The 26,392-nt window shown below is 37.0% G+C and overlaps 1 protein-coding gene across 4 annotated transcripts in view; it reads right to left on the bottom strand.

Moving 5' to 3' along the window:
• APOOL (apolipoprotein O like) overlaps positions 1-26,392 on the bottom strand; it is a 262,405-nt gene that overhangs the window by 108,470 nt on the left and 127,543 nt on the right. For 2 of the 4 annotated variants that reach the window (XM_048213504.2, XM_057312815.1), the window contains one exon: positions 2,750-2,901. The exons of the other annotated variants lie outside the window; for them this stretch is intronic. In XM_048213504.2, the coding sequence (XP_048069461.1) occupies positions 2,780-2,901 (122 nt within the window). In that variant the 3' untranslated portion in view covers positions 2,750-2,779. Of the gene's footprint in view, positions 1-2,749; positions 2,902-26,392 lie in introns of those variants that run through there. 4 annotated transcript variants of the gene reach the window in all.

Here is a 26,392-nt window from a genome sequence, read left to right as displayed (position 1 = left end):
AACTTGTAAAACAAATGAGGCAAATAATTATTATAAGGATTAAGAAAATAGAGAAAGGGTAATTGGCTTTTAACCAAAATGTTGATTAAATGCCTCCAGAATTCCTCCAATTATGAGTTTACAAATAATATTAACATTATCAAATGACATCTATGTTTCTCCATTGCTGTATTATGTTTACTTCTTATTCCTTGGATGTAATTTTGGAATCTGGGTTATGTATTTTTTAATAGTTCATTTATTTATTTGAGAGAGAAAGAGAGAGAGAGAGCATGAGCACAAGCTAGGGGAAGCAGAGGAATAAGCAGACTCCCCACTGAGCAGGGAGCCCAATGCAGGGTTCAGTCGCAGGACCCTGGGATAGTGACCTGAGTGGAAGGCAGATGCTTAACCAACTGAGTCACCCAGTGCCCCTGGAATCTGGCTTATGTTTTCATCTCAATATTTGAACAATATTCTCAAAGGTTATCACCAACAAATAAATGCTAAATGCAATGGCTTTTTCTTAAGAGAGAGAGAGAGCCTGCCAGAGAGAGAGAGAGCATGCCCAGGGGAAAGGGCAGAGGGAGAGGGAGAGAGAGAATCCCAAGCAGATTCCTTGCTGAGTGCAGAGCATGATGTGGGGCTTGATTTCACAACCCTGAGATCATGACCTGAGCCAAAGTCAAGAGTGGGACACTTAACCTACTGAGCCACCTAGGTGCCCCAAAATCCAATAGCTTTTTAAAACCACTTTTCTTCTTCTTCAGTATTCTTCCAATATTTTGCAATATTGAATAACCACTCCCATTGAATGACTAATTTATTCAACAAATCATTGCAGCACACCTCCATATGACACCTTCTGTACTAGAAGATAAGTAAGAATAAATTATTGTTTTTGTGGTGCTTTTATTTTATTTTATTTTTTTTAAGATTTTATTTATTTATTTGACAGAGATAGAGACAGCCAGCGAGAGAGGGAACACAAGCAGGGGGAGTGGGAGAGGAAGAAGCGGGCTCACAGTGGAAGAGCCTGATGTGGGGCTCGATCCCAGAACACCGGGATCACGCCCTGAGCCGAAGGCAGACGCTTAACCGCTGTGCCACCCAGGCGCCCTTTTGTGGTGCTTTTAAAAAGGAAATATACACCCTACCTTCAAAGAAATTTCAGTATAGTGGTTTAAGTGTTATGTCAGAAATATGATAGAAATAAGTCTTAAAGGTTAAGTAGGAATTTGTCAAGGGAAGAAGAACCATGGTGAATGAAGGGAAGGTGAAAAAAAGAGTAATAGAAGTTGTGGTATATGTGAACATCTAAAAGTGACAGAGAAAACAGTGCACTTGTAGAGCTGTAAATATATATGTCCAGAGTATGATGTGCTAACTATTCACATTTCTGCAAACACAAAATTCTCTCAAATCTCAGTACCTTTGCCCGTACTGGTCCCTTTCCCTACACCTGGTTTTCTTACTATCAGTTTTCAAAGTTCATCATAGGTCCTGGAAAACCTTTCACCATTGCTCCCTCCCCACCTAGCCTCTCTTTCTCTCACGTATGCACTTTTTTCTTATTCTTATGTTATCTGTTTTCCTAGGTCTTCTTCATTTTTGACCCAACTACTCTCATTTTCATGGTTAGAAAAAAAATGCCCAACTTTTATTATTTATTTATGTATTTCCTTTTTTTGGTGGGCAGCAAAGCAAAGTTTATATAGCGATAGTACAAAGCTCCCAAAGAGGGAGGGGACCTGAGAGGGTTGTCCCCCAAAATGCCTAACTTTTAAAAGAAAAATATTAACTATTTATTTATTTATTTTTAGTTTTTAAAATTTATTTTTTTATAATAATTTTTTATTATGTTATGTTAGTCACCATACAGTACACCCCAAGTTTTAGATGTAAAGTTCCATGATTCATTACTTGCATATAACACCCAGTGCACCATGCAATACGTGCCCTCCTTAATATCCATCACCAGCCTATCCCGATCCCCCACCCCCTCCCCTCTAAAGCTTTCAGTTTGTTTCCCAGAGTCCATAGTCTCTCATGGTTCATTGCCCCTTCTGTTTACACCCCCTTTCTTCTTCCCTTTCTTCTCCTACAATTCTTCCTACTTCTTATGTTACAGCCATATGCACCCCAATGTTCATAGCAGCATTGTCCACAATAGCCAAATTGTGGAAGGAGCTGAGATGCCCATCAACAGATGACTGGCTTAAGGAGATGTGGTCCATATATACAATGGAATATTACTCAGCCATCAAAAAGAACGATTTCACAACATTTGCAGCAACATGGACGGGACTGGACGAGATAATGCTAAGCGAAATAAGTCAAGCAGAGAAAAATATTAACTATTAATCAAAGAATGCACTCTTATAAGAAGTAAACCTGGAAACAAAAAGGGAAAGTCACAGTGCATTTAAAATATTTCTTGACTTACAAAAAACTTCATTCACACATAATATGTCAGGATTATTGATTGCATAACATGAGGCACACCTTAAATTTTTCTTATTCTTTAGAACAGTAAAACAGTTTATTGATGAGTTATGTAACTTATCTGTAAAAAGTCTGTCTGATGAAAGCAGTTTTGAATGATGTTAATCTCTTTAAGTTAATATAAATTGGCTCAGTTAATGTTTTAAATTATATTCTTTTTAAAACAGTTGATTAAAATATTTTAGGAAATCTACAACAACCATGCTACATGTTAGCAGCCATTCTAATTAAAATACTATTTTAAAACAAGTGTTGTGTCACTGAATATAGCAAACAATAAAAACAAAGTGAATTATTACTTACAATACATTGTGCTTACTCTGCTTTTAAAGCATGTATAACCCCTTATTTGCAAAAAAGGCTCTCCATCTTTGCATGCACAAACAATATGCTCTGGACAGAAATCCGTCGCAGTCCCTAGACAATCATGAAAGTCAGTCACAGATGTACAATTGGCTGTAAATAACAATATTCAAAAATCCCTCAACACTATAGAACAAAATGTTTCAAACTTGGCTAATACACATGTGAAAAGTTCTACATGTTAGAAAGCTATTTATGTTAAGGAATCTTAAAATATGAAAGTGAAAATAACTTTGAATATTCAAATATCATATTTTCAAGTCTTAGTCTCTAAAAATCAAGATAAGCAACAAACATGATTTCATTCTATTATTTTGTACCTGATGATTTTCATAGCATGACTTAAAATTAACAGTATGCAGCATTATAGACCAAAGGATATCTAACATTTAAAATAAAGTTCTTTCAGACTAAATTTGAATATCATCTCTAGCTAATGGAAGACAAACCAATATAGCTGAAGATAGGGTCAACATATGTCCTGGTTTGCTAGGACGCTTCCAGTTTATGTGTGTTGTCCTGGCATAATTATTAATACTTCTGTTTTCACTCTCAATGTGCCCTGGCTGAGACAGAGAAATTAGTACTAGTAGGCCACTGGGGGGTAGCAGGCACCTCAGCCTTAACACTTAATGAATTTTTTATATTTCTAAGAGTACCCTGGAGAGTCATTCTGCCAATGATACAGCTGCAGTATTCCTTCCAGGAATACAGACTGAGAGAAGGCTTTCTAGAGTTTGAAAAATAGTGAGTAGGAAAATTTATTAGGAGTCACAGGACCCATAAACATGCATAGAAAATGTAATTCCAAGAAAGGAATAACCATTTTGACCCTCTGTCAGTGTAAACACAAAGAGATTCTATAGAGTGAAATTTCAGATTGTCTAAGTTCCAGACCTCTGAGTATCTTAGAGGTGGCAGGTAAGAAAATAAAATGTTTCTGATAAGATCACACCTACAGAATCCAAAGGAAAACTGCCCTTTGGAGAGCATATTTTACCCTAACATAAAATATGACACACTGATGTTGCTACATAAACATATCTATAAGAAACAAAAGAGTGACATCAGAAAACATAAGGGATTTTTTAAGTGAAAACACTATAGAGTACTTTAAAAACAGTTCCACTCTAATATTTGAATATGGAAACAACTTCAGTTGACCAAAATGCTCCACTGACCATCTAACTATCCAACAAAGCAAAAATCCCTCATCAGAATTAGTGGGTCAAATGGTGCTACTTAAGAGAAATTTAAGCCATATCTGCTTTCAACAGGCAATATTTTGAAAAATAATTGTACTTTTTGGCTTGCCAAAGATTTTAGACTATGTTTTATAGACAGATATGATTATACAACTATATAATTTATTTATTTGGATATCTCTTTCCTTTTATAAGGATTCATATGTTTTTATTATATCAAGTAAGTACATGTTGTATTGAACATATTGCAGAGTGAAAATTTTCTGAAAAATAAAGTACAACCTAGTTATCTTATGACAAAGCCTTAAATATAAGTAGCCTAAAATAAACAGTAATGACACAAGTAAAGATCTTTGTTGGTAGTCCATAGAATTTTCGAGATTGATGTCAGAGATCAGAGACAAACATGTTAGCCACAAGTGAAAAAAATTATTCCTTTTTAAAAATAAACATTTTAAAAAACCAGATACTTTCAGGTTCGTGAATTTTTGTGTGTGTGTGTTTAGGTCAAGTATATTTTATTTTATTTTTTTTTAAGGTTCCTCAACAAATTTTATTTTATCTATTTACTTTTTTTATTATAATAATATTTTTTATTATATTATGTTAGTCACCATACAGTACATCCCTGGTTTCTGATGCAAAGTTTGATGATTCATTAGTTGCGTATAACACCCAGTGTACCATGCAATACGTGCCCTCCTTACTACCCATCACCAGCCTATCCCATTCTCCTACCCTCTCCCCTCTGAAGCCCTCAGTTTGTTTCTCATGGTCCATAGTCTCTCATGCTTCATTCCCCCTTCTGATTACCCCCCGTTCTTTATCCCTTTCTTCTCCTACTGATCTTCCTAGTTCTTATGTTCCATAGATGAGAGAAACCATATGATAATCGTCTTTCTCTGCTTGACTTATTTCACTTAGCATTATCTCCTCCAGTGCCGTCCATGTTGCAGCAAATGTTGAGAAATCGTTCTTTCTGATAGCTGAGTAATATTCCATTGTATATATGGACCACAGCTTCTTAATCCAGTCATCTGTTGAAGGGCATCTTGGCTCCTTCCATGATTTAGCTATTGTGGACACTGCTGCTATGAACAATGGGGTGCATATGGCCCTTCTCTTCACTACGTCTGTATCTTTGGGGTCAATACCCAGTAGTGCAATGGCTGGGTCATAGGGTAGCTCAATTTTTAACTTTTTAAGGGACCGCCACACTGTTTTCCAAAGTGGCTGTACCAACTTGCATTCCCACCAACAATGTAGGAGGGATCCCCTTTCTCCACATCCTCTCCGACAATTGTTGTTTCTTGACTTGTCCATTTTTGCCATTTTAACTGGTGTAAGGTGGTATCTCAGTGTGGTTTTGATTTGAATTTCCCTGATGGCTAATGATTTTGAACATTTTTTCATGTGTCTGTTAGCCATTTGTATGTCTTCATTGGAAAAGTGTCTGTTCATAACTTGTGCCCATTTTATGATTTGTTTATTTGTTTCTTGTGTATTGAGTTTGAGAAGTTCTTTGTAGATCTAGGATACCAGTCTTTTATCTGTAGCATCATTTGCAAATATACTCTCCCATTCCGTGGGCTGCCTCTTAGTTTTTTTGACTGTTTCCTTGGCTGTGCAGAAGATTTTTATCTTGATGAAATCCCACAAGTTCATTTTATCTTTTGTTTCTCTTGCCTTTGGAGATGTGTCATGAAAAAGGTTGCTTTGGCTGATGTCGTAGAGGTTGCTGCCTATGTTCTCCTCTAGGATTTTGATGGATTCCTGTCTCACATCGAGGTCTTTCATCCATTTAGAGTTTATCTTTGTGTATGGTGTGAGAGAGTGGTCAAGATTCATTCTTTTGCATGTAGCTGTCCAATTTTCCCAGCACCATTTATTGAAGAGACTGTCTTTTTTCCACCAAATGTTTTTTCCTGCTTTATCAAAGATTAGTTGCCCAAAGAGCTGAGAGTCCATTTCCAGGTTCTCTATTCTGTTCCATTGGTCTATGTGTCTGTTTTTGTGCCAGTACCATGCTGTCTTTGTGATCACAGCTTTGTAGTACAACTTGAAATCCGGCATTGTGATGCCCCCAGCTTTGTTTTTCCTTTTCAACAGTTCCTTGGCGATTCGGGGCCTTTTCTGGTTCCATACAAATATAAGGACTATTTTTTCCAGCTCTTTGAAAAATGTCATCGGTATTTTGATCGGGAGAGCATTGAAAGTGTAGATTGCTTTGGGTAGCATGGACATTTTAACTATGTTAATTCTTCTGATCCATGAGCATGGAAAATTTTTCCATCTTTTTGTGTCTTCCTCAATGTCTTTCAAGTGTGATTTATAGTTTCTAGAATATAGATCCTTTACGTCTCTGGTTAAGTTAATTCCAAGGTAACGTATGGTTTTTGGTGCTATTGGAAATCAGATGGAGTCCTTAATTTCTCTTCCTTCAGTCTCATTATTCGTGTATAGAAATGCAACTGATTTCTGAGCATTGATTTTGTATCTTGCCACATTACTGAATTGCTCTATAACCTCTAATAGTTTGGGAGTGGATTCTTTTGGGTTTTCCATATGGAGTATTGTGTCATATGCGAAGAGAGACATTTTGACTTCTTCTTTGCCGATTTTGATACCTTTTATCCCTTTTTGTTGTCTGATTGCTGTTGCAAGGACTTCTAATCCTATGTTGAATAATAGTGGCGAGAGTGGGCATCCTTGTCGTGTTCCTGATCTTAAGGGAAAGGCTTCCAGCTTTTCCCCATTGAGAAAGATATTTGCTGTAGGCTTTTCATAGATGGTTTTTATGAGATTGAGGAATGTACCCTCTATCCCTACACTCTGAAGGGTTTTAATCAGGAAAGGATGCTGTATTTTGTTAAATGCTTTTTCTGCATCAATTGAGAGGATCATATGGTTCCTGAGTCTTGTTGGTATGATGTATCACACTGATCAATTTGCAAATGTTGAACCACGCTTGCATCGCAGGGATGAATCCCACTTGGTCATGATGGATAATCCTTTTAATGTACTGTTGGATTCTGTTAGGCAGGATCTTGTTGAGGATTTTGGTGTCCATATTCATTAGGGACATCAGTTTATAATTCTCCTTTTTGATGGGATCTTTGCCTGGTTTGGGGATCAAGGTAATGTTGGCCTCATAGAATGAGTTTGGTAGCTTTCCTTCTATTTCTATTTTTTGAAATAGCTTTAGGAGAATATGTATTATTTGTTCTTGAATGTTTGGTAGAATTCCCCAGGCAAACCATTCGGCCTGGAATTTTGTTATTTGGAACGTTGTTTATCACTGACTCAATCTCTTCATAATTAATTGGCCTGCTTAAAAAATCAATTTCTTCCTGTTTCAGTCTTGGTAGTTTATAGGTTTCCACGAAGGCCTCCATCTCTTCCAGATTGCTTAATTTATTGGCATATACCTGTTGATAAAAGTTTCTAATAATCCTTCCAATTTCATTGGTGTTGGTTGTGACTGCTCCTTTTTCATTCATAATTTTATTAATTTGGGTCCTTTCTCTATTCTTTTGGATAAGTCTTGCCAGCAGTTTGTCAATTTTATTGATTCTCTTAAAGAACCAGCTTCTAGTTCTGTTGATCTGCTCTACTGTACTCCTGGTTTCTAATTCATTGATTTCTTCTCTAATCTTGGTCAACTGCTTCCTCCTGCTTGGATTAGGCCTGTCCCTCTGTTGCTGTTCCAGCTTCTTGAGGTGAGAATATAAAAACTGCATTTTAGATTTTTCTATTCTTTGAGGGAGGGTTGGATGGCTATGTATTTCCCCCTTAGGACTGCCTTTGCAGGGTTTCGTAGGTTTTGGACTGTTATGTTTTCATTCTCGTTGGTCTCCATAAATTGTTTAAATTGATTTTTGATTTCCTGGTTTATCGAGTCATTCCTGAGCAGGATGGTTCTTAGTCTCCAAGTGTTTGAGTTTCTTCCAAATTTTTCCTTGTGGTTGAGTTCCAATTTCAGAGTGTTGTGGTCTGGGAATATGCAGGGGATAATATCAGTCTTTTGGTATTGGTTGAGACCTGTTTTGTGTCCCAGAACATGGTCTATTCTTGAGAATGTTCCAGGGGCATTAGAATAGATTGAGTATATTTTGGTTCTGGGGTGTAGTGTTCTATATATATCTATGAGGGCCAACTCGTCGAGTATGGCATTCAAAGCTCTTGTTTCTTTGTTGATTTTCTGCTTAGGTGATCTATGTATTGCTAATAGTGGAGTGTTGATGTCCCCTACTATTAACATATTATTATCTATATGTCTCTTTATTCTGGTTAAGAGTTGGCTTGTGTATCTTGCTGCTCCCCTGTTGGGGGCACATATTTCTATAATTGTCATATCCACTTGTTGGATACATCCTTTAAGAATAATATAGTGCCTTCTGTGTCTCTAACTATAGTCTTTAGTTTAAAATCCAATCTGTCTGATATGAGAATTGCTACCCCAGCTTTCTTTTGAGGTCCATTGGCGTGAAAGATGGTATTCCATCCCTTTACTTTCAGTCTGAATGTATCTTTAGGTTCAAAATGAGGCTCTTGTAGACAGCAAATGGATGGGTCATGACTTTTATCCAATCTGCAACCCTGTGGTATTATGGGAGCATTTAGGCCATTTACATTGAGACTGATTATTGAGAGATATGATTTTGATGCCATGTTGCCAGTAAAGTCTTTGTTTCTATAGATTGTGACTTTCTGTTCTGTATCACTCTTGGGGCCTTTTTACTTTTACAGAACCCCCCTTAATATCTCCTGTAGGGCTGGTTTCATGGTTACGAAATTGGTCAATGACTGGCAATTCTGGAAGGTTTTTATTTCTCCATCAATTCTGAATGACAGCCTTGCTGGATAAAGGATCCTTTGGCTGCATGTTTTTCTCTGAAAGAGCTTTAAAAATGCCCCCCCCCCCAACCCTTTCTCTCATTCCAGGTCTGTGTAGACAGGTCTGATGTGATTTTGATAACTTTGCCTTGGTACGTGAGAAATTTCTTTGCCCTGGCCACTTTCAATACTAATCCTTGGATCTAATATTTGCGAAATGCAGTATGACATGATGCGGCTTAGGTTTGTCATGGTTGAGCTTGGGAGGGATCTTCTCTGCCTCTTGGACACGGATGTTTGTTTCCCTTGCTAGATTAGGGAAGTTTTCAGCTACAATTTGTTCAAATATCTCTTCTAGACCTCTGTTTTTCTCCACCCCCTCGGGGATGCCCATGATTCTGACATTGGGACATTTCATTGAGTCAGTAATCTCCCGTAACCTACATTCATGAGCGTGGATTTTTTTAAGTCCAGATTCTATTTTAGCTTTCTCTTCTACTAACCCATCCTCCAATTCGCTGATACATTGTTTTGCCTCATTCACCCTGGCCATCAGAGCCTCTAGTTTTGACTGCATTTGGCTCATAGAATTTTTAATTTCTGCCAGATTCGCTCTCATTTCCGCCCTTAGAGATTCTATATTCTCATTAACATTTTCGTTAATACTTTTTTCAAGTCTACACATCATCTTGACCATTGTTATTCTGAACTCCATTTCTGATAATTTGGTTATATCCATATCCATTAGTTCTGTGGCAGAGGCCACAGACCATTGTCTTTTCTTTGCTGGGGGGGATGTCTCCTTCTCGTCATTCTGATGAGGAGAGGGTGCGGGGTTGTCCAGAGCCCAAATTATTGACCGGGACCCAGGCCGTGCACCCTTGTTTTATAGGGATCTTAGGGATGTGGACTTCTTGATTTTTCAGCCTGCCTTCTGGGGGAGGGGCCTGCCATGCTGATACTCAGGCAATCCTGTTTGGGTAGAGTCTCCATGTCCCCTTCGAGCAGGGATGGATATGGGCACACTGTGAGCTGGTATTTCCAGGCTTTTGTTCTCTGGCGGCTTTCCCTGGTGGTTTGCTGTGCCTCTTCTGAGAGTCAGAGCAGCAGTGGCCAAATCTCAGCCTCTGCCTCAGAACAGAGGGATCGCGGACCGTTCTCCACTGATGTTCTGGCCACTTTAACTCTGTTTCTGTTGGTGCTGCTCAACCCTGCAGCATCACGGGATGTGCGCCCCACACCCGGCGTCCCAGCCCTCACTTCCAGGGTCGGCGTGTCTCTGTCCTTTGTGTTTCTAACACCGCCAGCCACCCCCACATGCTCCCGGAGCTCCCGGTCTCAGTCTGGTTCCAGCGAGCACACCAGAGCTCCATTTCAGTCTGGTGGTGTGCGTTCCCCGGCTCTTGGCCTCAGTCCACTCTCTAGTGGGTGCCGGTCTGTGAGTCTGCCCGCTCCCCCGTGCAGGTGGCTACCGTTTCCCGGCGTCTGAACATGGCGGCTCCCTCCCCTTTCTGTTTATTTTCCAATATCTGTGCGCAGTTTCACGGCTCCCTGCTTCGTAACTCAATACTCCGCGCTGGAGATGTTCATTTATAGAGATCCAGATGTACCTTCCTGCGTCTCAGGCTGATTCCGTGGATGTTCAGGCTGCTCTGGTACTTAGCCAACTCGACTCAGGGGACCTCAAATTTGACATGACTGAACCCATAGTTTTGCCTCTGTGCCTGCTCCTTCCCCCTCTCTACATGCCAAGTTTCATTAAAGTGCATTCTTATCCATCTACTCATTAAAGCCCCAAACCCACGGGTCTTCCTATATTCTATCATCTCCCCCATCCTCATGTAGTCAGTAATCAAGTCCCCTCACTTCTACCCCTAAATAATTATTGAATTTATCCCCTTTCTTCTGTACATCCACAGCTTTATTTCAGAACTTAATTTTTTAAGGTGTAGATTACTGTGGACACTGCTGCTATGAACATTGGGGTTCATGTGCCCCTTCTTTTCACTGCATCTGTATCTTTGAGCTGAGATGTCCTTCAACAGATAATGGATAGGAAAATGTGGTACACATATACAATGGAATATTACTTAGCCATGTGAAAGGATGAATACCCACCATTTTCATTGACATGGATGAAACTGGAGGTGATTACATTAAATGAAATAAGTCAAGCAGAGAAAGATAATTATCATATGGTTTCACTCATATGTGGAACATAAGGAATAGCACAGAGGACCATAGGGGAAGGGAGGGAAAACTGAAGGGAGAGAAATCAGAGAGAGGGACAAGCCATGAGATACTATGGACTCTGGGAAACAAACTGAGGGTTTCAGAGGGGAGGGTGGTGGGGGGATGGGGGAGCCAGGTGATGGGTATTGAGGAGGGCACGTGTTGTGATGAGCACTGGGTGTTATATGCAACTAATGAATCACCGAACACTACATCAAAAACTAATGATGTACTATATAGTGGCTAACCGAACAAAATAAATTTTTTTTTAAAAAAGTATAAATTAAAGTAACAAGCTCTCAACTGGTTTTGGTTCTTTTCCCCTTTCATTAGATTTATCTCTGAAACAAGACTTATGTCACTGTCCTATTTAAAATCCTTTGATGGCTCTCAATCCCCTCAGGATAAAGTCAAACTCCTTATCAAAGTCATACTATGTATTTTTTTAAGATCCAGCTCCTGCCTACCTCTTCAGCTTCATCTATTGCTATCCTTCTCTCACACTCACATTGAACAAGTTGCAATCTTATGGAATCCTCATTGCTTTTTGTTATCTCTAGACTTCAATAAAAAGCTTCTTCCACTTCCTGAAATATACCCCACTCTCCTTTAATATGAATAACTCCTATTTCTCAGTTATAACTCAGCCCAGGCTCTCACCTACTCCAAAAAACCTTACTTGATCATTCAATTTGAGACAGATGTTCTTTTGCTTGCTCCTTTGTCACCCTCTGCATATCTCTAGCACAGTATTTACATTGATTTCGTCTATATCATCTATTATCTATCCATCATCTATCAATAGGTCTGTCTTTCCAATAATACTGAATCCATTGAGAACAGAGATTTATCTTAATCATCTTTTGTCTCCTCGGAGCCTGACATAATACCTGCCTGGCACATAGTAGGTGATCAGTAAATGTTTTATGGATGAATGCTTAACTGAATGAATGCTTTTCCCCTTTCTTCAATCTAATCTCCAAAATTTCTATTTCTCTTCCATTCATGTCTTCCTTGTCTCATGAGTCAAACATTTCTTTTTTTTTCTTGGTTTAGTCTTTCTTAAAGACTACTGTCTTGAAGTCTTCTATTGGTAGAATACTTAAAAGTATGTATGTACAAATACACACATATATACATATATATTTTTGTAGAAGTTTTATGTTATTATTGCTGGACTTGAACACTCATTAATTGAAGTCATGTACTTTTGAAGCTGTAATTCTGAGCAGAGAAGAAATATTCTGCTCTTTGTGCAAAATTATTTTATTTACTTCAAGAGCTCCCTAAAATATGCATTTCTTTCAGTTTAGTTTTTAATAATGCAAAAGAGTGATTTATTCTTTTCTATATAATGTAATGTACATATAGCATTTGCTTTTTAAAAAAATTTTTATGTTATGTTAGCTACCATACAGTACATCATTAGTTTTTGATGTAGTGTTCCATGATTCATTGTTAGCATTTGCTTTATCATCATTTACAATTATAGAAAGCAGGAAGAATTAAAATAATTTATTCAGGCAAAATAATTATATAACTACTAAGTACCAGGCAATGATGTAAAATAACTTACTTCATGGCATGATCATCGTTTGGGTTGAAAAAGTTCAATAAAAATTCAGATATTTTTTGGTATCAGATTTTTTGTTATTTGCCAACAGGATATGGAGGAAATTAAGATCATTCTTTGTTTTACAAAGGAGAAGCTGAGGTTCAGAGAAGTTAATGCCTTCACCCAGATCACACAGTTTAGATTAGGGGCTAATCTAAATCCTAAACTAACAGTTCTCTGTTCTCAGACCTTATGCTATGAATAATAACAAAACATATATTTGTATAGTGCTTTAGAGTTTAAAAAATACTTTCAGATGCATTGTGTTTTTTAATCCTCAAAATCATCTTTGAGGTAAGGTGAATACTATCCCCAATTTATAGACAATAAAGAAGGGGTGGGGTAAAGTGGTGGGGGAAGGACTCAAAGAGAGATTAAATAACCTTTTAAAATTATGTAACTAGTAAAGATTTAGAGATGGGACTAGGATTCAAGTCTTTTGGCTCTAAATCACAGACTAAATCACAATAAACTATATAGGAATCTGAATCACAAGTTAGTTACAAAGATTAAATTAGCTTTTTATTTTACTTTATCCTCTCCTTTTTGTAATATACATCACTAAAGAATTTTAAAATGGCAGACTTTGGGGAAGTTGAGGTAATAAATTAAGATACTGACTCAATCTTCCAATGTTTCAAAATAACCCTGAACCTTGATGAATGAGTCATTTTAACTATGGTGAATTTAACTATGCTGAAGTTACCTATAACAGTATATACTGGTTTAATCAAAACAGAAGAGTGAAACTTATAATTAAAGAGATAAAGGCTATCATTGGATATATCAATCTCTGGACATTTGTTCAAGTTTTGGGCAACTTATTAGGTACCTAGTCCTGTGCTAGCAGTTCTGAGGGCTATGGAACTCAGATAAGACATTGCTGCTGCTCCTTGAGAATTTTACACTCCAGTTATGTTGCCTAATTAATAAGCATAAAACAATCACATAAAAATCACATAAAAAGCAAGTATCAAAGTTTATAAGTGCTGAAGGAATTCACAGAAAAGAAGATCAGTAAGGCTGAAGTAGCAGGAGGGTGTCTCACTATACTGAAAGTAACAGTATAGAATAGTGGTTAAAAAAAAGACTTTGGCACTAGGCTACCCAAGTTTAATTCCCAGTCTACCACTTGTATAACCTTGGGTTGGGCAAGTAACTTAACCTGTTCTGTGCCCTCAGGATCTTTCTTCACTTGTAAAATGAGGATAACAATATTACCTATATAACAGGAGATAAATAAAGGGAAGGCAAAGCCTAAAATCTATTATAGTCATGGAGTGATCCTCAGATTAACTCTTGGGAAGCTACGTCACTCCTGGAAACTTTGAGGTCATTCAGGATTTCCTGGGTCCCTACTGAATTTCCTTTTTGGCCCTCAAGACATCTTCTGGACTATGAGTAACACAGGATTACAATGAGTGAAGCATACTTGAATCTCCTGAGCTACATTATTGGTCAGGCAATTCTTTCCCTTCAGAGTTTACTAACTACCTGAGCAAGCAGTTCATAATTTCTTTTTAATTAGACATTGAAATTAAAGCAATGCTTAGCAATGGATCACATATTTGGTGAGCTCTTCAACGAAATTATTCAAGAATGAATTGACTGGATGTGGAAAGACAGTTTTATTATTGCAAATTTCATAGCATTGATGCATTGTAAAGAAAACTTAGCTTTCTTATAGTTCTTAAACTTAACAGTTCTTTCTTATGGGGTCATTACAGACTGACCTTAAGATAAATTCTTGTGTATGCTGAGTGATAGCTTGTATTTATATAACCCAGTGGGCAATTCTTTTTTTCTCTCCCTACACACACACACACACACACACACACACACACACACACACACACTTACTTTCCTATGTTTTTCTACCTTCAAGTGGAAGGAAAAAATATGCTTCCAATTTTAGCAATGAAGGGTTCTTTTTGCTTCTGTCTTCACTTTTTGCCTGGCCAACACCTACTCACTTTAATTGTCACTTCCCAATTAAGGTACCCACTTTTTTACATTAAAAGAAAACCAAATAATGAATCATGGAACACTACATCAAAAACTAAGGATATACTGTATGGTGACTAACATAACATAATAAAAAATTATTTAAAAAATAAAAAGAAAAGAAAAGAAAACGCAACAAATCCAATACCCCTGTGATACTTTCTCATACACCCTGTGGTTCTTCTTTGTGGCACTTATCATACCTTTTTCTCAGACAGATGGATAGATATAATTTAATGTTTGCCTCCCCCACTATACTGTAGCTCCATGAGGGTAAGAACCACATTGGTTTTGTGAACGAGTGTATTCCCAGTTCATGAAGTGATGTCTGGCACATAAGTGCTCAGTACATTATTTGTTTAATGAACAAAGTGGAGAAGAAAGCTGGCATTTATTGAATACCTAGTCCTATGCTAGACACTTTACACATAAACTTATATTTCTTTTTTAAATTTATTTTATTTTTTATTATGTTCAGTTAGCCAGCATATAGTACATCATACTTGTTCTTTACAACTGTTTTGTGAGAAAGCTATTATTAGCACATTTTAAAGAGGTGGAAACTGAGGTTCAGAGAGACTAAGTAACTTTTCTAACATCACAGCATTATTAAATGGCAGGATTCAGTCTGAAGACTAATTTCAAAGCTAGTGCTCTTTGCTCTACCTTATTGCTTCTTTTTAAATTGAGATATAATTGACATATAACATTGTGTAAGTTATATATTACAATATGATCACTACAGTAGTGTTATTCTGTAACATAATTATTTCTTTTTTGTATTGAGAATACTTGAAATCTAGTCTTAGGAACTTGGAAGTTACAGTACTGTGGATTATAATCACTATGCTGTGCATTAGATCTCCAGAACTTATTTACCTACTAGTAGTAAGTTTTTAACCCTTAAACATCTCCTCAATTCCCTTACTCTTAGCCATTTACCACATTGCTTTAATATCTGTTTAGTGTGACTTTTCCACTGAATCAATGATAAGGGATGTTCCCTGGAGTCATATTTAAAAGTAACAGAAGAAAGGAATAAGGCAAATGTTTGAAGCTAAATACTTACACTTCAGTCCCAAATATCTAAGTATCATAGAGAAAGCTAGATTATAAATAACTATTCACATGCATTTTTGTAGAGTAGCATACTGATAAATCATGGCATCAATAGCATAGCCCTTGACTTTTTAAAGCAATTATTTTATTTTTGATATTTTTTTTAAATTTCAAAGGTAATGTGTGCTCTTTATTTTTTTAAAAATCAAACAATACAAAAGTATATAAAATAAAAACCTAAATCCCTTACCCTTGTCCCAATCCCACTCTCCAGCAGTAACCAGATTTAACAGTCTGCTGTGTTGTGAATATGCCTTTTTGGTTTCTTGAAAATCATCTACAACTTTTATTAAAGGATTTATGTAACTCATGTTTAGTGGGTTTTACAACAGTGAATCTAGGAATTGGTAAATGTTTTTCATTTAGTGTGTGTGTTCTTAGAGCACATCTTTGTAGTAATTGGTATGTAAGGTTCAAAGGGCCTCACAGAATTCACACTGTCTTTCCCACTTTAGACCTGTTCTTTCCCCTTCCTTTCTTTCATATAGTCACTTATTTATTTATTTATTTATTCGTTTCAACATGTATTGAGTCCTTACTGTATACCAGGCACTGGAAACACAAATCGTGAGCAAGACAGACACAGTCCCTGCTCTCATTACAGGTTAGAGGGAAGAGACAGATATAGAATTTTAATTCAGGGTGTTGAGTATTATGACAGAATGTGGCTCTTAACATTTAGTGTGCATCAGAATCATTTGGTATGCTAGTTAACTTGCAGACTGGCTCTACACCAGATCCACTGAATCAGTACATCTGGAGGGTGGATCCTAGGAGTCTGCATTTTAATAAGCTCCCAGGTGTTCTGATGTGGGTGTTTTCTTTTGGGAATGTATAGAGGAAGAATGGGGTTCAATAGGAAGTGCATGGGGGGCAAGTTTATTTAAAGGGAGTCAGGGAAGGCTGCTGCAAAAAGTTATGTCTAGATTGACATTTGAATAATGAGTAAGATTTAACCAGGCAATTGGAAATTGGACATTGAGAAGTAGGTAAAAGCCTAACAAGAAGAGACACTGCCTGAAAATGAGAGAGAGAGAGAGAGAGAGAGAGAGGCAGAGAGGAAGAGAGAGAGATAGAGAGTGCACTCAGAAAGTGAAAGAAGTTCAATATGGCTAAGAATAGAGTTTGAGGTAGGCAGGGGAGTGGCAAGTGGATAAGAACCCCAGTTGAAAGGGTAGCTTGAGGTAATAACCAAGGCTGGTACCACAGGGATCATTAACATTTAAGGGAGGTGTGGAGAAGGAGGTTAAGAAGATTAACAAAGGCCATTCAATTATTTTGTCATATTCTTAGTCAAATAGCTATTTCTTGTTTTCCACTTATAGATATGATTATCACTCTAAATATAATAATCCTTTACATTTGTACGTTCTTATACACTTTTTCATTTGAATAAACCCTCACAACAAATCTGTGAGGTAGGCTGCACAGGTATTATTGTTTCAACTTTACACATGAGAAAACTGTGGCTCAAAGAGGTTAACTTTTCTAAGGCCTCAAAGTTACTAAGAAGTGCAGAATTGACTCTCGAACTAGGATTTTTTTGTTGTTTTGTTTTCAGTTTGTTGATGCCAAGTTCAATATTCTTCTATCTCTTTCTCTGAGAGCATTTTGAATTCTGAGCTTATCCTCCAAAATTCTATTTACTCTGACGGAAAGCCATTACAATGTTGAGAATATCATCACCAAACAAGTGATGATGGCACAGAGCCCAGAGCCAACCTAAGCAGAACCCATTTTTTTTTCACCTCTATGATGGATAACTCTAACTTTTTTTGTAATAGATAGGTTTGTAGAAGAAGAGGAGTAGGTCTTAGAGTGTATGTTTCAAAATCACTAGCATTTGGTGAGTAATAACATTTTCCATAGTAGTACATCATATTACAGAAGATAGTTTATTGTTATGACTTTTCCACTTCCAAAGTTCAAGTGAAGGAGAATTCTCTCATCAAACACCAGTAACATAAACTCAGTTTCTGGAAACATGCTTCCTTTAACTTTGCTTCCTGCTATCTTGAATGTTTCCTAATAACCTTGAAATAAACTGAATTCTCAATTTCATGTTAGTCTTTTTGGTCTGCTTTCATCCCAGAATTATATTCTTCTTAACAGTTTGAACTTTACCTCCCATTTTCTCCAAGAATATTATTTCTTGATCGGATGTGGAAAAAGACTCTCATTCCCTTTTGGAGCTGTGGTTTACTTTTAAACTGGGGACATTTCAGAAAGACAATAACTAAATAATTAAAAGTTAGTAAGATTAGTGAGTACAAATAAGAAGAGGATATGAACTTTCTCTGGGGCCACAGCTGTAGTATCAGTCTCCTGCCTCACTACCACCATACTCTGAAGAGAGAGGCTTTCCCAGAATGTTAGTACAGGAACAGGGATATATGAAGAGACTAGAAAAGTAAGATTATAATAATATTTAGTTGGGTTACTAGGCAGTTTAAAAGGAATATTAAGTGAAGGGGAAAAAGCATGATTTAAATTCCATTAAATTTCTTAAGAATTAAAATGGGGATAAGTTATTTCTTAAATATTCCCTGAATTGTTTTATTCTAGTACTTGATTTTTTTCCTTTTAGTGTTTTGTATTCAAACAACCTCTTAAGGATAGCTTTTCTCCCCCTTTCCTCTGATTCTCCTTAAAATATTTGAAGAGGGGTGCCTGAGTGGTTCAGTCAGTTAAGCATCCAACTCTTGGTCTTGGCTCAGATCATGATCTCAGGGTCATGAGATCAAGCCCTGTGTCAGGCTCTGCACTGGGCATGGAGCCTGCTTACGATTCTCTCCCTCTCCCCCCACCCCTACTCTCACTCTTTTTAAATAAGAAAAAGTTTAAAAAATATTCGAAGAGTTAGATTAAAAATACATTTTTTAAAAATAGGCTCCACATGGCATGGAGTCCAACATGGGGCTTGAATTCACAACCTTGAGATCAAGACCTGAGCTCAGATTAAGAGTCAGACACTTAACCTACTGAGCCACCCAGGCGCCCCTACATTTTTTAACACAAAAAGAATGTCCTAACTTGATACTCCCTGGGTATTTGCTGAAACTTGTATACTGAGGGAGATCTTTTACCTAAGTGTCCTATATATCAAATGCAAGGTATTTAAATATCTTAAATAGAGCTTTTGTTCAGGTTTCATCTACTGCTACTTTTCTAAAAAGTTTCTGGGACCTCCAGACATATTTAAAGTGATGTTTATTTAAAAACATATTGCACAAATATGTTCACTGGAACACTGTTTAATACTATAAAATTGGAAACAAAAATGCACATCAAATGTCAGATTAAATAAAAGAAAACATATACATAAACAGTGAAGTGACTCAGCATCTGGGTCAAAGCAGTGAGCTCAGGAATCACACTAGTTCTGGGTTTTAATGCTAACTCAAACCAAGTTGTGTGATCTTTGTAAGTTTAATGTCTCTAAGCCTCAATTTCCCTCTCTATGAAATTAGGGTCATTATGCCTACCTCATTATGAGGATTAAATGGGATTATATATATATAGCATTTGACATAGCACCAGACACTTGATAAATGTTCAACAGGACCTCAAACAATTTGGCATATGGTTGGTGGTTAATAAATATTTGTTCAATGATAGCAAATTTTTTAAATGTTATATGTAATGTTATAGCAGTGGGGAAAGACTTACTAATATATTGCTAAGTGAAAAAAGATAGCTACCACATATCAATTATATTTAAAAATTATACATAATAATTATATATAATAAAAATTATATATGATTATACTTTATGTATACATTTATATTTTTATATTTTTATTATAAGAATTATATATAATATATATTACAGGAAGAGAGAGAAGAAAGATAGTCATTAAAATATAAACAGTTATCTCCAGATCGAATTCTTACAGATTTTTCATTTCTATTTTATATATTTCTTAGGAAACTCATATGTCTCCCAGTCCTCTGGCATCACATTTCCAGTAATAACCCAAATGTCTTGAATTCCTACCCCAGGTAACATCAGGATCTATACTCCTTACCCATCCCTCCTACTCCAGGGTAACCTTTTATGAATCAGTTGAAGCTATCATCAGGATTCTCAGTCCCTGGGTTCAATTCCTACAGCTGCTGCCTTCTTTCAGCACCTCTGCCTGGCATGTAGACTTCATTCCTCCACTTTCATGCTCCGAAACTATGACAAATACAAAGCTACTATGTGGTGACAACCACTAAATTACTCAGGAGGAGGTAGCCATATTTCCACACAGCATCTAATAGGAAAAATTTAAAACTAAATACTGACATCTTAAAGAGAACTTTTATTGGTTGTCTTGTGCCATAAGACACAGGCTATCACCACTTTGCCGGGTTCTGCTTTGCAAGCCAAAAACTCTTTCTTTTCATTTAATGTCTCTTCCTAGTTTCTGGAATACTCAGCCTCTTTCTCCACACTGCTCCCTTAAAAAAATACAAGTTCTTTTTATGTGCAAAACAATTTAATTCTCAGTCCCCATCTCAGACTATGCTTTGGACCCATCTTGCCTTTCACAAAAGGTTGCACTTGGGGAACTTATCTAAACAAAAAAGTCATGAGGAGAAGAAAATGACGATGGAGTAGGAGAACATAGACTCCCCTTATCCCATGAACACAAATAGATAACTAACAAATCATCCTAAATACCCCAGAAATCAACCTAAAGACTGACAAAACAACCTCCACAACCAATCACAGAGAAGAGGCTACCTCAAAAAAGGTAGGAAGTTCAGTGATGTGGTTGAGGGGAGATTGTGGGTGCTGTGGAAGGGAGAGAGCCATGGTCACAGAGATGAGCAAGAGAGAAGGAAACATACAGGGGAATGCACAAGGAAAATGTTTCCCCAAAGCCATTGGCTTGGAAAACAAGAAGGACTGAATTTTGTGAGTTCTTGTAACCAACAGAGCTTAAAGCCTGGAGTTTTAAAGGTCAGCAGGCTTGGCAGAGATAGAGGCTGGAGGGCACTACCCTGCTTCTGGAGAGAAGGCAGGCAAAAAACCTGGGCGCAGATGGCATGGAAACAGCAATTTGAAGAACACCTGAGGCACACAGAGGAGAGATTATTCCCTCTTCTTGGAGCATATCCCTGTGAGGCAGTGTTCACAGAGAGACCTTTCTGGGAACAAAGAAGCTGGCCAGAGCCATTTCCCTTCTCTGCCCCTCAGCATAAATACAGAGTGGTAAGCACCACAGCACCGACACTGGCTGCTGAACTTGCATATACCAAGCCCCAGACCTCCGCACTCTGGTGGGATTCCCCTTCTCAATCATGCTTGCTTCAGTCCACATAATGGGACCCTCACCCGGACCAGCACAATCCCGGTCCACACCAGGTCTTCCAACCAGAGAGTACGTAGGACCTCAGTTTTGGTGGAGGTGGTGTCAGGTCTCATTTAACAAGCAGACCAGGGCACATCTAGTTAAAACTACATACATACCAGGGACCAAACACTGCCCACAGCAGGCAAAAAAAAAAGCCTCAGCAGAAGAGTCGCTTGAAGGTTAGAGCAGCCAAAACACAACAGCAGAGTGAATGCAGCACATAACAGAGACACTCCCTGAAGTGCCAGGCCCTGCACATTACATGATTTTTTCTTCATAAGGCCATTACTTGCAGGAACAGGACACATGACCAGCTTTTCTAACACAGAGAAGAAGGAAGAGACTTAGATAAAATGTGAAGATGGAGGAATTTATCCCAAACAAAAGAACAAGATAAGGCCAGTCTCAGAGATCTAAGCAAAACAGATATAAGTAATATGCCTGATAAATAATTTAAAGCAACAATCATAAGGACACTCACTGGGCTTGAGAAAAAATAGAAGACATCAGTGAGACCCTTACCACAGAGATAAAGGGTTAAGAAAGGATCAATCAGAGATGAAGAGTTTAATAAATGAGATTGGAAATATGCTTGATGCAATAAAAAGCAGGCTGGAAGAAGCAGAGGAATGAATTAGTGACCTAGAGGACAATAATGGAAAGTAATGAAGCTGAACAAAAGAGAGAAAGAAGAATTACACAAAACAAGAACAGACTTAGGGAACTCAGTGACTCCATCAAACATAACAACACTCATGTATTACAGAAGTCCCAGAAGAAAAGAGAGGAAAGGGGGCAGAAAATTTATTTGAAGAAATAATAGCTGAAAACTTCCCTAAACTGGGAAAGGAAACAGATATCCATATCCAGGATGCACAGAGAACTCCCATCAAAATCAACAAAACCAGGCCAACACCAAGACATACTGTAATTAAACTTGCAAAATATAGTGGTAAAGAAAAAAAGTGCAATGCTCCAATCAAAACACAGTGTCAGAAAGGGTGATAGGATTTAGGACTGCTTTTGTTGTGATAAGCACCAGGTGTTGTATGGAAGTGTTGAATCACTATATTGTATACAGACTCTAATAGTACACTGTAAGTTATTTAACTAGAATTAAAATAAGAATTTTAAAAGAAGGGAAAAAAAGACAAAGGGTATCAGAATAGATTAAAAAAACAAGACCTATCTATATGCTGCCTACAAGAGACTCATTTTAGACCTAAAGACCCCTGCACATTAAAGGTGAGGGGATGGAGAAACATTTATCATGCAAAAAAATGTCAAAAGGAAGCCGGTATCAATAGTTATATTGGACAAGATAGACTTTAAAAGAGACTGTAAGAAGAGAAAAAGAAGGGCACTATGTAATCATAAAGGGGGCAATCCAACAAGAAGATACAACAATTGCAAATATTTATGCACCCAACATGGGTACATCCAAAGACATAAAACAGTTAATAACAAACATAAAATAGGTAACGGATAATAATACAATAATAGTAGTAACACCCCATTTACATCAATGGACAGATCATCTAAATGGAAAATCAACAAGGAAACAATGGCTTTGAATGACACACTGGACCAGATGGACTGAACAGATATATTCAGAACATTCCAACTTAAACAACAGAATACACTTTCTTTTCGAGTGAACATGGGACGTTCTCCAGAATAAATCACATATAAGGTCACAAAACAGTCCTCAACAAATACAAAAAAGATTGAAAATACACCACACACCTTTTCTGACCACAACTCTATGTAACTATAACTCAACCACAAGAAAAAAAAATCTGGAAAGTCCACAAATACATGGGGGTTAAATAACATGCTACTAGACAATGAATGAATCAACCAGGAAATAAAGAAGATATAAAAAGATACGTGGAAACAAATGAAAATGAAAACACACTAGTCCAAAACATTTGGGACGCAGGAAAAGCAGTCCTAAGAGGAAAGTATATAGCAATACAGGCCTATTTTAAGAAGCACGAAAAGTCTGAAACAACCTAACTTTACATATAAAGGAACTACAAAAAGAGCAAAGCCTAAAGCCAGCAGCAGGAAGGAAATAATAAAGATTAGAGCAGAAATAAATGATATAGAAACAAAGGAAAAACAGTAGAACAGATGAATGAAACCAGGAGCTCTTTGAAAAAATTAACAAAATTGATACACCCCTAGCCAGACTTTATCAAAAGGAAAATAAAGAAGGACCCAAATAAATAAAATAACAAAAGAGAAAGGAGAAATAACAACTAACATCACAGAAATAAAATTGTAAGAGAATATTATGAAAAATTACATGCCAACAAATTGGACAACCTTGAAGGGACAAATGCTTACAAAGATATAAATTACCAAATCTGAAACAGGAAGAAATAGAAAACTTGAACAGACTAATAATCAGCAAAGAAACTGAATCAGTAATCAACTTCCAAGAAGTTAAGTCCAGGTCCGGATGACCTCACAGGTGAATTCTACCAAACATTTAAACAGGAGTTAACACCTATTCTCAAACTATTCCAAAAAATAGAAGTGGAAGGAAAACTTCCAAATTCATTCTGAGGCCAGTATTACCCTGATATGAAAACCAGATAAAGACACCACAAAAAAGAAAACTACAGGCCAATATCTCCGATGAACATAGATGCAAAAATCCTCAACAAAATACTAACAAACCAAATGCAGCAATACATTAAAAAATTATACACCACAATCAAGTGGGAATTATTCCCATGATTCAATGGTGGTTCATTATTTATAAATCAAGCAATGTGATACACCACATTAATAAAAGAGATGATAAGCACTACATAATCATTTCAAATGATGCAGAAAAAGCATTTGACGAAGTACAACACCCATTCACGATAAAAACCCTCTACAGAGGAGGTTTAGAGGAAACATATATCAACATCATAAAGGCCATCTATGAAAAACCCACAGCTAATATTATCCTAAATTGGGCAAAAACTGAGAGCTTTTCCTGGACAGTCAGAAAGAAGACAGGGATGCCCACTCTCACCTGTTATTTAACATCGTACCTGCCACAGCAATCAGATAACAAAACAAAATAAAAGGCATCCAAATTGGCAAGGAAGAAGTCAAAATTTTACTATTTCAGATGACATGATACTATAAAACAAAACCCTGAAGACTTGACCAAAAAACCTGCTAGAAGTGATACATGAATTCAGTACACTTGCAGGATACAAAATCAAAGTACAGAAATCTGTTGCACTTCTATACATCGATAATGAAGCAGCAGAAAGAGAAATTAAGGAATCAATTCCATTTATAATTGCATCCAAGACCATACGATACCCAGGAATAAACCTAACCAAAGAGGTGAAAGATCTGTACTCCGAAAAGTATAAAACACTGATGAGAAGAAATTGAAGATGACACGAAGAAATGAAAAGACATTCCATGCTCATGGATTGGAAAAACAAATATTGTTAAAATGTCTATACTACCCAAAGCAATCTACACATTTAATGCAATTCCTATCAAAATACCACCAGCATTTTTCACAGAGCTGGAAAAAACTGCCAAAATCTATGGAACTACAAAAGATTCCAAATAGTCAAAGCAACCTTGGGGAAAAAAAAAAAAAAGCAAAGCTGGAGGCATCACAATTCCAGACTTCAAGTTATATTACAAAGCTGTGGTAATCTTAACAGTGTGGTGCTGGCATAAAAATAGACATAAAGATCAATAGAACAGAATAGAAATCCCAGAAATTAACCCACAACTATATCATCAATTAATCTTCAACAAAGGAGGAAAGGATATCCAATGGGAAAAAGAATGTCTCTTCAACAATGATATGGGGAATACTGGAGAGCCAGATGCATAAGAATGAATCTGGACCACTTTCTTACACCAAAACCAAAAATAAACTCCAAATGGATTAAAGACCTAAATGTGAGATAGGAAACCATTAAAATCCCAGAGGATAACATAAGCAGTAACCTCTGACATTGGCCATAGCAACTTCTTTCTAGATACGTCTCCTAGGCAAGCGAATTGAAAGCAAAAATAATCTATTGGGACTCTATCAAAATAAAATGCTTTTGCACAGTGAAAGAAACAACAAAACTAAAAGGCATCCTATGGAGTGGGAGAAGATGTCTGCAAATGACTTACTTGATAAAGGGTTAGTATTCAAAATATATAAAGAGCTTATAAACTCAACACCCAAAAATGAAAAATCCAATTAAAAATGGTTAGATGACATGAATAGACATTTTTCCAAAGAAGATATAGGGATGGCCAACAGATATAGAAAAAGATGCTCAACATTACTCATCATCAGGGAAATACAAAACTACAAGATTTCACCTCACATTCCTCAGAATGGTTAAAATCAACAACACAAGAACCAACAGGTGTTGGTGAAGATGTGGGGAAAGAGGAACCCTCTTGGACTGTTGGTAGGAATGCAAACTGGTGCAGCCACTGTGGAAAACAGTATGGGGGTTCCTCAAAAAGTTAAAAACAGAACTACCCTATGATCCAGCAATTTCACTACTAGGTATTTATTCAAAGAATACAAAAATAATGATTCAAAGGGATACATGCACCCCAACGTTCATAGCAGCCTTATCTACAATAGGCAAATTCTGCAAATAGCCCAAGAGTCCATCGACTGATGAATGGATAAAGAAGATGTGGTACATATATACAATAGGATATTACTCAGCCATAAAAAACAATGAAATCTTGTGATCTGCAAGGACTTGGATGGAGCTAGAGAGTACCATGCTCAGGGAAATAAGAGTAAGGCAAATACCATAGGATTTCACTCATTTGTGGAATTTAAGAGACAAAACAAAGGAGCAATTGGAAAAATAGAGGCAAACCATGAAACAGTCTTAACTATGGAGAACAAACAAGCAAATTCCCTTACCAAAATGCAGCTGGGTGCAGGGAATGAGTGAAATAGGTGATGGGGATTAAGGAGTGCACTTGTTGGGATGAGAACTGGGTGTTGTATGGAAGTGTTGAATCACTATGTTGTACATCTGAAACAATATTACACTGTATGTTAACTAACTGGAATTCAAATAAAAACTTAAGAAAAAAATAAACCAAATAGCCATGTATCCCAGATCTGCACCCTCAGGTAAGCAGAGACAGCATAAGCAAAGTGATGATTTTCCCTTAATTGGAAATTT

The sequence above is a fragment of the Ursus arctos genome, chromosome X (assembly GCF_023065955.2).
Source record: "Ursus arctos isolate Adak ecotype North America chromosome X, UrsArc2.0, whole genome shotgun sequence".
NCBI classification, from domain to species: Eukaryota; Metazoa; Chordata; class Mammalia; order Carnivora; family Ursidae; genus Ursus; species Ursus arctos.
Note: the sequence above shows the minus strand (reverse complement) of the source record. Positions and strands in the feature narration are given on the sequence as shown.